Here is an 11,694-nt window from a genome sequence, read left to right as displayed (position 1 = left end):
ACCCTGAGGGATTTATGACCTCCACCCTGAGGGATTTAAGCCCTTAAAGAACAGTTTTTACTAATGTTATGGCCAAACTTATTCCGATATGTAGATGCTGTAAAAATGATTACGCGCTTATCTTAAAAACACTGTCCGGCTGTTGCTCATCCCTGGTTTCATAGATGGTAGCAGAGGCAGGCAGGTAGGGAGAAGCTCACAGTCAGGCAGGGAGAAGCTCACAGGCAGGCAGTCAGGCAGGTAGGGAGGGAGAAGCTCACAGGCAGGTAAGGAGAAGCTCGCAGGCAGGCAGGTAGGGAGAAGCTCACAGGCAGGCAGGCAGGTAGGGAGAAAGCTCACAGGTAGGCAGGTAGGGAGAAAGCTCACAGGTAGGCAGGTAGGGAGAAAGCTCACAGGTAGGCAGGTAGGGAGAAAGCTCACAGGTAGGTAGGGAGAAGCTCACAGGCAGGCAGGTAGGGAGAAAGCTCACAGGCAGGCAGGTAGGGAGAAAGCTCACAGGTAGGTAGGGAGAAGCTCACAGGCAGGCAGTCAGGCAGGTAGGGAGGGAGAAGCTCACAGGCAGGTAGGGAGAAGCTCGCAGGCAGGCAGGTAGGGAGAAGCTCACAGGCAGGCAGGCAGGTAGGGAGAAGCTCACAGGCAGGCAGGTAGGGAGAAAGCTCACAGGCAGGCAGGCAGGTAGGGAGAAGCTTGCAGGCAGGCAGGTAGGGAGAAAGCTCACAATCAGGCAGGCAGGTAGGGAGAAGCTCACAGGCAGGCAGGCAGGTAGGGAGAAGCTCACAGGCAGGCAGGCAGGTAGGGAGAAGCTCACAGTCAGGAAGGCAGTTAGGGAGAAGCTCACAGGCAGGCAGGCAGGTAGGGAGAAGCTCACGGACGGGCAGGCAGGCAGGCAGGTAGGGAGAAGCTCCCAGGCAGGCAGGCAGGTAGGGAGAAAGCTCACAGTCAGGCAGGCAGGAAGGAAGAAAGCTCACAGGCAGGTAGGGAGAAGCTCTCAGTCAGGGAGGCAGGTAGGTAGGGAGAAGCTCACAGGCAGGCAGGCAGGTAGGGAGAAGCTCACAGGCAGGCAGGCAGGTAGGGAGAAGCTCACAGGCAGGTAGGGAGAAGCTCACAGGCAGGCAGGTAGGGAGAAAGCTCACAGGCAGGCAGGTAGGGAGAAAGCTCACAGGTAGGTAAGGGAGAAGCTCACAGGCAGGCAGGTAGGGAGAAAGCTCACAGGTAGGCAGGTAGGGAGAAAGCTCACAGGCAGGTAGAGAGAAGCTCGCAGGCAGGCAGGTAGGGAGAAAGCTCACAGTCAGGCAGGCAGGTAGGGAGAAGCTCGCAGGCAGGCAGGTAGGGAGAAGCTCACAGGCAGGCAGGCAGGTAGGGAGAAAGCTCACAGGTAGGCAGGTAGGGAGAAAGCTCACAGGTAGGCAGGTAGGGAGAAAGCTCACAGGTAGGTAGGGAGAAGCTCACAGGCAGGCAGGTAGGGAGAAAGCTCACAGGCAGGCAGGTAGGGAGAAAGCTCACAGGTAGGTAGGGAGAAGCTCACAGGCAGGCAGTCAGGCAGGTAGGGAGGGAGAAGCTCACAGGCAGGTAGGGAGAAGCTCGCAGGCAGGCAGGTAGGGAGAAGCTCACAGGCAGGCAGGCAGGTAGGGAGAAGCTCACAGGCAGGCAGGTAGGGAGAAAGCTCACAGTCAGGCAGGCAGGTAGGGAGAAGCTTGCAGGCAGGCAGGTAGGGAGAAAGCTCACAATCAGGCAGGCAGGTAGGGAGAAGCTCACAGGCAGGCAGGCAGGTAGGGAGAAGCTCACAGTCAGGAAGGCAGTTAGGGAGAAGCTCACAGGCAGGCAGGCAGGTAGGGAGAAGCTCACGGACGGGCAGGCAGGCAGGCAGGTAGGGAGAAGCTCCCAGTAGGGTAGGGAGAAGCTCACAGGCAGGCAGGCAGGTAGGGAGAAGCTCACAGGCAGGTAGGGAGAAGCTCACAGGCAGGCAGGTAGGGAGAAAGCGCACAGTCAGGCAGGTAGGGAGAAAGCTCACAGGTAGGTAAGGGAGAAGCTCACAGGTAGGCAGGTAGGGAGAAAGCTCACAGGCAGGTAGAGAGAAGCTCGCAGGCAGGCAGGTAGGGAGAAAGCTCACAGTCAGGCAGGCAGGTAGGGAGAAGCTCGCAGGCAGGCAGGCAGGTAGGGACAGGCTCACAGTCAGGCAGGCACTTAGGGAGAAGCTCACAGGCAGGCAGGCAGGTAGGGAGAAGCTCACGGACGGGCAGGCAGGCAGGCAGGTAGGGAGAAGCTCCCAGGCAGGCAGGCAGGTAGGGAGAAAGCTCACAGTCAGGCAGGCAGGTAGGGAGAAAGCTCACAGTCAGGCAGGCAGGAAGGAAGAAAGCTCACAGGCAGGTAGGGAGAAGCTCTCAGGCAGGCAGGCAGGCAGGCAGGTAGGGAGAACCTCACAGTCAGGCAGGCAGGTAGGGAGAAGCTCACAGGCAGGCAGGCAGGTAGGGAGAAGCTCACAGGCAGGTAGGGAGAAGCTCACAGGCAGGCAGGTAGGGAGAAAGCTCACAGGCAGGCAGGTAGGGAGAAAGCTCACAGGTAGGTAAGGTAGAAGCTCACACGCAGGCAGGTAGGTAGAAAGCTCACAGGTAGGCAGGTAGGGAGAAAGCTCACAGGCAGGTAGAGAGAAGCTCGCAGGCAGGCAGTTAAGGAGAAAGCTCACAGTCAGGCAGGCAGGTAGGGAGAAGCTCGCAGGCAGGCAGGCAGGTAGGGAGAAGCTCACAGTCAGGCAGGCAGTTAGGGAGAAGCTCACAGGCAGGCAGGCAGGTAGGGAGAAGCTCACGGACGGGCAGGCAGGCAGGCAGGTAGGGAGAAGCTCCCAGGCAGGCAGGCAGGTAGGGAGAAAGCTCACAGTCAGGCAGGCAGGTAGGGAGAAAGCTCACAGTCAGGCAGGCAGGAAGGAAGAAAGCTCACAGGCAGGTAGGGAGAAGCTCACAGGCAGGCAGGCAGGTAGGGAGAAGCTCACAGGCAGGCAGGCAGGTAGGGAGAAGCTCACAGGCAGGTAGGGAGAAGCTCACAGGCAGGCAGGTAGGGAGAAAGCTCACAGGCAGGCAGGTAGGGAGAAAGCTCACAGGTAGGTAAGGGAGAAAGCTCACAGGCAGGCAGGTAGGGAGAAAGCTCACAGGCAGGCAGGTAGGGAGAAAGCTCACAGGCAGGCAGGTAGGGAGAAAGCTCACAGGTAGGCAGGTAGGGAGAAAGCTGACAGGCAGGTAGAGAGAAGCTCGCAGGCAGGCAGGTAAGGAGAAAGCTCACAGTCAGGCAGGCAGGTAGGGAGAAGCTCGCAGGCAGGCAGGCAGGTAGGGACAGGCTCACAGTCAGGCAGGCAGTTAGGGAGAAGCTCACAGGCAGGCAGGCAGGTAGGGAGAAGCTCACGGACGGGCAGGCAGGCAGGCAGGTAGGGAGAAGCTCCCAGGCAGGCAGGCAGGTAGGGAGAAAGCTCACAGTCAGGCAGGCAGGTAGGGAGAAAGCTCACAGGCAGGCAGGCAGGAAGGAAGAAAGCTCACAGGCAGGTAGGGAGAAGCTCTCAGGCAGGCAGGCAGGCAGGCAGGTAGGGAGAAGCTCACAGTCAGGCAGGCAGGTAGGGAGAAGCTCACAGGCAGGCAGGCAGGTAGGGAGAAAGCTCACAGTCAAGCAGGCAGGTAGGGAGAAAGCTCACAGGCAGGCAGGCAGGTAGGGAGAAGCTCACGGACGGGCAGGCAGGCAGGCAGGTAGGGAGAAGCTCACAGGCAGGTAGGGAGAAGCTCTCAGTCAGGCAGGCAGGCAGGTAGGGAGAAGCTCGCAGGCAGGCAGGCAGGTAGGGAGAAGCTCACAGTCAGGCAGGCAGTTAGGGAGAAGCTCACAGGCAGGCAGGCAGGTAGGGAGAAGCTCACGGACGGGCAGGCAGGCAGGCAGGTAGGGAGAAGCTCCCAGGCAGGCAGGCAGGTAGGGAGAAAGCTCACAGTCAGGCAGGCAGGTAGGGAGAAAGCTCACAGTCAGGCAGGCAGGAAGGAAGAAAGCTCACAGTCAGGCAGGCAGGAAGGAAGAAAGCTCACAGGCAGGTAGGGAGAAGCTCTCAGTCAGGCAGGCAGGCAGGTAGGGAGAAGCTCACAGGCAGGCAGGCAGGTAGGGAGAAGCTCACAGGCAGGCAGGCAGGTAGGGAGAAGCTCACAGGCAGGTAGGGAGAAGCTCACAGGCAGGCAGGTAGGGAGAAAGCGCACAGTCAGGCAGGTAGGGAGAAAGCTCACAGGTAGGTAAGGGAGAAGCTCACAGGTAGGCAGGTAGGGAGAAAGCTCACAGGCAGGTAGAGAGAAGCTCGCAGGCAGGCAGGTAGGGAGAAAGCTCACAGTCAGGCAGGCAGGTAGGGAGAAGCTCGCAGGCAGGCAGGCAGGTAGGGACAGGCTCACAGTCAGGCAGGCACTTAGGGAGAAGCTCACAGGCAGGCAGGCAGGTAGGGAGAAGCTCACGGACGGGCAGGCAGGCAGGCAGGTAGGGAGAAGCTCCCAGGCAGGCAGGCAGGTAGGGAGAAAGCTCACAGTCAGGCAGGCAGGTAGGGAGAAAGCTCACAGTCAGGCAGGCAGGAAGGAAGAAAGCTCACAGGCAGGTAGGGAGAAGCTCTCAGGCAGGCAGGCAGGCAGGCAGGTAGGGAGAACCTCACAGTCAGGCAGGCAGGTAGGGAGAAGCTCACAGGCAGGCAGGCAGGTAGGGAGAAGCTCACAGGCAGGTAGGGAGAAGCTCACAGGCAGGCAGGTAGGGAGAAAGCTCACAGGCAGGCAGGTAGGGAGAAAGCTCACAGGTAGGTAAGGTAGAAGCTCACACGCAGGCAGGTAGGTAGAAAGCTCACAGGTAGGCAGGTAGGGAGAAAGCTCACAGGCAGGTAGAGAGAAGCTCGCAGGCAGGCAGTTAAGGAGAAAGCTCACAGTCAGGCAGGCAGGTAGGGAGAAGCTCGCAGGCAGGCAGGCAGGTAGGGAGAAGCTCACAGTCAGGCAGGCAGTTAGGGAGAAGCTCACAGGCAGGCAGGCAGGTAGGGAGAAGCTCACGGACGGGCAGGCAGGCAGGCAGGTAGGGAGAAGCTCCCAGGCAGGCAGGCAGGTAGGGAGAAAGCTCACAGTCAGGCAGGCAGGTAGGGAGAAAGCTCACAGTCAGGCAGGCAGGAAGGAAGAAAGCTCACAGGCAGGTAGGGAGAAGCTCACAGGCAGGCAGGCAGGTAGGGAGAAGCTCACAGGCAGGCAGGCAGGTAGGGAGAAGCTCACAGGCAGGTAGGGAGAAGCTCACAGGCAGGCAGGTAGGGAGAAAGCTCACAGGCAGGCAGGTAGGGAGAAAGCTCACAGGTAGGTAAGGGAGAAAGCTCACAGGCAGGCAGGTAGGGAGAAAGCTCACAGGCAGGCAGGTAGGGAGAAAGCTCACAGGCAGGCAGGTAGGGAGAAAGCTCACAGGTAGGCAGGTAGGGAGAAAGCTGACAGGCAGGTAGAGAGAAGCTCGCAGGCAGGCAGGTAAGGAGAAAGCTCACAGTCAGGCAGGCAGGTAGGGAGAAGCTCGCAGGCAGGCAGGTAGGTAGGGAGAAAGCTCACAGTCAGGCAGGCAGGTAGGGAGAAGCTCACAGGCAGGCAGGCAGGTAGGGAGAAGCTCACGGACGGGCAGGCAGGCAGGCAGGCAGGTAGGGAGAAGCTCCCAGGCAGGCAGGCAGGTAGGGAGAAAGCTCACAGTCAGGCAGGCAGGTAGGGAGAAAGCTCACAGTCAGGCAGGCAGGAAGGAAGAAAGCTCACAGGCAGGTAGGGAGAAGCTCTCAGGCAGGCAGGCAGGTAGGGAGAAGCTCGCAGGCAGGCAGGTAGGGAGAAGCTCACAGTCAGGCAGGCAGGTAGGGAGAAAGCTCACAGGCAGGCAGGCAGGTAGGGAGAAGCTCACAGTCAGGCAGGCAGGTAGGTAGGGAGAAGCTCACAGTCAGGCAGGCAGGTAGGGAGAAAGCTCACAGGCAGGCAGGCAGGTAGGGAGAAGCTCACAGGCAGGCAGGTAGGTAGGGAGAAAGCTCACAGTCAGGCAAGCAGGTAGGGAGAAGCTCACAGGCAGGCAGGTAGGTAGGGAGAAAGCTCACAGTCAGGCATGCAGGTAGGGAGAAGCTCACAGTCAGGCAGGCAGGTAGGTAGGGAGAAGCTCACAGGCAGGCAGGTGGGCAGGTAGGGAGAAGCTCACAGGCAGGTAGGGAGAAAGCTCGCAGGCAGGCAGGCAGGTAGGGAGAAAGCTCGCAGGCAGGCAGACAGGTAGGGAGAAGCTCACAGTCAGGCAGGCAGGCAGGTAGGGAGAAGCTCACAGGCAGGCAGGCAGGTAGGGAGAAGCTCGCAGGTAGGGAGAAGCTCACAGGCAGGCAGGCAGGTAGGGAGAAAGCTCACAGGCAGGCAGGCAGGCAGGCAGGGAGATAGGCAGCAGGCAGACCAGCAAATAGCAGGCAGGCAGGAAGGGAGGGAGGAAGGAGGTAAGTGGCAGGCAGGCAAGCAGTTGGTGCACAGTGGAGTAAATCCAAATTGTTTGTAATCCACAAAAGACAGAGTTAATCCAAAGTATAAGTTCAAAGTTTAACACAAATTCCAATGGGTTTTCTAAATTCCAGTGGGTTCTCTAAATTCCACTGGGGTCTCTAAATTCCAGTGGGTTTTCTAAATTCCAGTGGGTTTTCTAAATTCCAGTGGGTTCTCTAAATTCCACTGGGGTCTCTAAATTCCAATGGGTTTTCTAAATTCCAGTGGGTTTCCTAAATTCATTTCAAGTTCAATTCAATTCAAGTTTATTTATATAGCGCTTTTTACAACAAGGTTGTCACAAAGCAGCTTTACAGAAAAAACAGGTCCACGCCTCTTATGAGCATCACCACAGTGAAGCCAATTTTGTGGTGACTACAGTGGTAAGGAAAAACTCCCTTTAAGAGGAAGAAACCTTAGAAGGGACCAAGGCTCAGTCCGAGGAACCCAACCCCCGTGGGTCGACCCGCATTTTCCAATGGCTAATAATAACTAATGATCTTCTTCTTGCCTCTGATCAAGGCTACATATCTCTCTTAGTGCTACTTGACCTTAGCGCAGCTTTCGATACAATAGACCACAATATTCTCCTAGAAAGGTTAGAAAACATGGTTGGAGTCACAGGGACGGCCCTATCATGGTTCAGATCTTACCTATCAGAACGTTATCAGTTCGTTAGGGTAAACAATTTATCTTCCAATTATTCAAAAGTGAGATGTGGAGTTCCGCAGGGCTCTATATTAGGACCATTACTATTTACACTATACATGTTACCGTTAGGCACAGTTATAAGTAACCATGGCATAAACTTTCATTGTTACGCAGACGATACTCAACTGTACAGATCAGCCAAGCCTGATGACCAACACAGGTTAAAGAAAATAGAGGACTGTGTAAAAGACGTGAAAGGCTGGATGTCACGCAACTTCCTCCTATTAAACAGTAACAAAACAGAGGTTCTCCTTCTGGGTCCAAAATTAGCAAGAAGTAAATGACCAGATTTAATCTTAAATCTCGCCGACTTTCCAGCCACACCTGGATCAGCAGCTAAAAATCTCGGCGTTATAATAGATTCAGATTTATCATTCGATCAACACACAGGCGGCATCACTAGGACAGCTTTTCTACATCTTCGCAACATCGCCAAGATCAGAAATGCCCTGTCCCTGCGTGATGCAGAAACACTAGTACACGCCTTTATTACTTCTAGGCTAGACTACTGTAATGCGCTACTGTCAGGATGCACGAGCAGGAATTTAAACAAACTCCAACTAGTCCAAAACGCCGCAGCCAGGGTCCTCACTAAAACTAGAACATCTGATCATATCAGTCCAGTGCTATCATCACTTCATTGGCTGCCTATTAAATTCCGTATTGATTATAAATTCCTTTTATTGACTTATAAAGCCCTACATGGTCTTGCTCCTGAGTACCTGCTAGACCTTATTTCTCATTATGAGCCATCATGACTACTCAGATCCCAGAGCGCTGGCTTATTAATAGTCCCCAGAATTCCTAAGGCTGCAGCTGGGGGAAGAGCTTTCTCTTATAAAGCCCCCAAACTCTGGAATGATCTTCCAGAAACTGTTCGGGACTCAGACACAGTCTCAATCTTTAAGACTAGGCTGAAAACTCACTTGTTCAGTTTAGCTTTTGGTAGCTAATGTTCCCCCTAGATAAAGGCAGCAGATCCAGGGGTCCATGGACACAGGGAATTATAGTAAACTGAGACGCTGGTGCTGTCGTCCCGCTGCTCGCACGCGGTCACTCAGGTTTGTGGGCGGTGGAGCGGAGGGATGCCAGACTGTCTCAGAGTGCTGCCGTGTCTGTGTGTCCTTCTGGTTCTCTCCTGTTAGTTAAGCTGTCATAGTCAGATCTGCCGGAGTCGTTAGCCACACTCTGGAAATTTTTAAATTCCCTGTTTATGTACAAATGGATAGAATAAAACTAATTCTCTCTCCCTGCTTTCTTTCCGAGTATACAAGCACCCACATGTCCGGCTGGACACTGAAGGACGACCGACTGCCAAGCCCTCCTGCTACCCACGCCCCAGCTACCACCACCTACCTTGGACTAGCTGCCCACCCTACACTGATGTTCTCATACAAAAAGCGCTACAAATAAATTTGATTTGATTTGATGGAAGGAGGATGAAAGTCGGCTGTAAGGAGGATGAAAGGAGGCTGTAAGGAGACTGTAAGGAGGATGTAAGGAGGCTTTAAGGAAGATGTAAGGAGGCTATAAGGAGGATGTAAGGAGGATGAAAGTCGGCTGTAAGGAGGATGAAAGGAGGCTGTAAGGAGACTGTATGGCGGCTGTAAGGTGGCTGTAAGGAGGATGTAAGGAGACTAAGGCGGCTGTAAGGAGACTGTAAGGCGGCTGTAAGGAGGCCTTAAGGAGGATGTAAGGAGACTTTAAGGAGACTGTAAGGCAGCTGTAAGGAGGCTGTAAGGAGGCTGTAAGGAGGATGTAAAGAGACCAAGGAGGCTGTAAGTAGGAAGTATGGAGGATGTATGGAGACTGTAAGGCGGCTGTAAAGTGGCTGTAAGGTGGCTGTAAGGCGGCTGTAAGGAGGATGTAAGGAGACTAAGGCGGCTGTAAGGAGGCTGTAAGAAGGCCTTAAGGAGGATGTAAGGAGACTTTAAGGAGACTGTAAGGCGGCTGTAAGGAGGCTGTAAAGAGTCTGTAAGAAGGCCTTAAGGAGGATGTAAGGAGACTTTAAGGAGACTGTAAGGCGGCTGTAAGGAGGCTGTAAAGAGACTAAGGAGGCTGTAAGGAGGATGTAAGAAGACTGTAAGGAGACTTTAAGGAGACTGTAAAGAGACTAAGGAGGCTGTAAGGAGGATGTAAGGAGGCTGTATGGCGGCTGTAAGGAGGATGTAAGGAGACTAAGGCTGCTGTAAGGAGGCTGTAAAGAGGATGTAAGGAGGCTGTAAGGTGGCTGTAAGGAGGCTGTAAGGAGACTGTAAGGCGGCTGTAAGGAGGATGTAAGGTGGCTGTAAGGAGGCTGTAAGGAGCTGTAAGGAGGCTTTAAGGAGGATGTAAGGCGGCTGTAAGGAGGCTGTAAAGAGACTAAGGAGGCTGTAAGGAGGCTTTAAGGAGGCTGCAAGGAGGCTGTAAGGAGGCTGTAAGGAGGATGAAAGTCGGCTGTAAGGAGGCTGTAAGGAGACTGTAAGGAGGCTGTATGGCGGCTGTAAGGCGGCTGTAAGGAGGATGTAAGGAGACTAAGGCTGCTGTAAGGAGGCTGTAAAGAGGATGTAAGGAGGCTGTAAGGAGACTGTAAGGAGGATGAAAGTCGGCTGTAAGGAGGCTGTAAGGAGGCTGTAAGGAGACTGTAAGGAGGATGAAAGTGTGCTGTAAGGAGGCTGTAAGGAGGCTGTAAGGAGACTGTAAGGAGGATGAAAGTCGGCTGTAAGGAGGCTGTAAGGAGGATGAAAGTCGGCTGTAAGGAGGATGTAAGGCGGCTGTAAGGAGGATGAAAGTCGGCTGTAAGGAGGCTGTAAGGAGACTGTAAGGAGGATGAAAGTCGGCTGTAAGGAGGATGTATGGAGGATGTAAGGAGACTGCAAAGCGGCTGTAAGGAGGATGTAAGGAGGCTGGAAGGAAGATGGAAGGAGGATGAAAGTCGGCTGTAAGGAGGATGTAAGGAGACTGTAAGGAGGCTGTACGGAGGCTGTAAGGAGGCTGTAAGGAGACTGTAAGGAGACTGTAAGGAGACTGTAAGGAGGCTGTAAGGAGGATGGAAGGAGGATGAAAGTCGGCTGTAAGGAGGATGTAAGGAGGCTGTAAGGAGGCTGTACGGAGGATGGAAGGAGGCTGGAAGGAGGCTGTAAGGAGGATGGAAGGAGGATGAAAGTCGGCTGTAAGGAGGATGTAAGGAGGCTGTAAGGAGGCTGTACGGAGGCTGTAAGGAGGCTGTAAGGAGGCTGTAAGGAGGATGGAAGGAGGCTGTAAGGAGGCTGTAAGGAGACTGTAAGGAGGATGAAAGTCGGCTGTAAGGAGGCTGTAAGGAGACTGTAAGGAGGCTGTAAGGAGGATGGAAGGAGGCTGTAAGGAGGCTGTAAGGAGACTGTAAGGAGGATGTAAGGAGGATGTAAGGAGGCTGTAAGGAGACTGTAAGGAGGATGAAAGTCGGCTGTAAGGAGGCTGTAAGGAGACTGTAAGGAGGATGAAAGTGTGCTGTAAGGAGGCTGTAAGGAGGCTGTAAGGAGACTGTAAGGAGGATGAAAGTGTGCTGTAAGGAGATTTTTAGAGATCTCCCATTATCTGCGGTCTGCACAGAAGGTGCAAAATAACACACAGGCGCCAGAACCATTCTAACCTAAGGCTACTACGGCAAACCGCGCCCACTGCTGCCTCATTCTCAGTTGGGCTGTGGAACTGCCAGTCAGCCGTTAACAAAGCTGACTTTATCGCCTCTTATGCCAATCATTTATTATTACAACTACTGGCTCTGACTGAAACCTGGATTAAACCAGAAAACACTGCTACTCTGGCGGCTCTATCAAACAATTACTCCTTCTCTCACACCTCTCCTCCCTCAGGAAGAGGAGGTGGGACTGGCCTATTGATTGCAAATGGCTTGAAACACACGCCACTGCTACCAACAAATACGTACACCTCTTTTGAGCATCATGCCACGCTGGTTAATACTCCAGCTAAACTTGGCATTATTGTCATCTATCGCCCTCCTGGGCAAATGGGCGAGTTTACTAATGAACTTGATATGCTGCTTTCTTCTATCCCAGATCAAGACTGTCCCATGCTTATTCTAGGTGATATGAACATCCACCTTGACAGTCCGTGCTCCACAGACTTCATATCCCTCATGCACTCTTTCGATCTGGAGCAGGTTCCAAGCCCTCCGACTCATAAAGCTGGAAAAAATCTAGATTTAATTTTTACTCGCAAATGTGACAATGACTCACCAACTGTCACTCCTCTGCACCTCTCGGATCACTATTTCATACAACTCAATGTGTGTATTGAGAAAAAAACAAAAGCTGCTCCAACTATGGTCTCGTTCCGCCGCAGTCTTAGAGACCTCTCGGCCGACCAGTACTCCTCACTGGTCACTGATAATTTGCCTCCACCAGGCTCTTTTTCATCACTCAATGTAAATGATGCCACTGATGCACTCTGCTCTACGCTAAGCTCATGTCTGGACGACCTCTGTCCCCTAACT

At 54.0% G+C, this 11,694-nt stretch overlaps 1 protein-coding gene across 1 annotated transcript; it reads right to left on the bottom strand.

The window, feature by feature from the left end:
* Positions 1–9,603: 9,603 nt before the first annotated feature.
* LOC119262231 (early nodulin-75-like) lies at positions 9,604–10,824 on the bottom strand. Its single transcript, XM_037533316.1, has one exon. It carries the CDS (start codon positions 10,822–10,824, stop codon positions 9,604–9,606), a length of 1,221 nt encoding a protein of 406 aa, XP_037389213.1.
* Between the last annotated feature and the right edge of the window lie 870 nt (positions 10,825–11,694).

This window comes from Pygocentrus nattereri, chromosome 23 (assembly GCF_015220715.1).
Source record: "Pygocentrus nattereri isolate fPygNat1 chromosome 23, fPygNat1.pri, whole genome shotgun sequence".
Lineage (NCBI taxonomy): Eukaryota > Metazoa > Chordata > Actinopteri > Characiformes > Serrasalmidae > Pygocentrus > Pygocentrus nattereri.
Note: the sequence above shows the minus strand (reverse complement) of the source record. Positions and strands in the feature narration are given on the sequence as shown.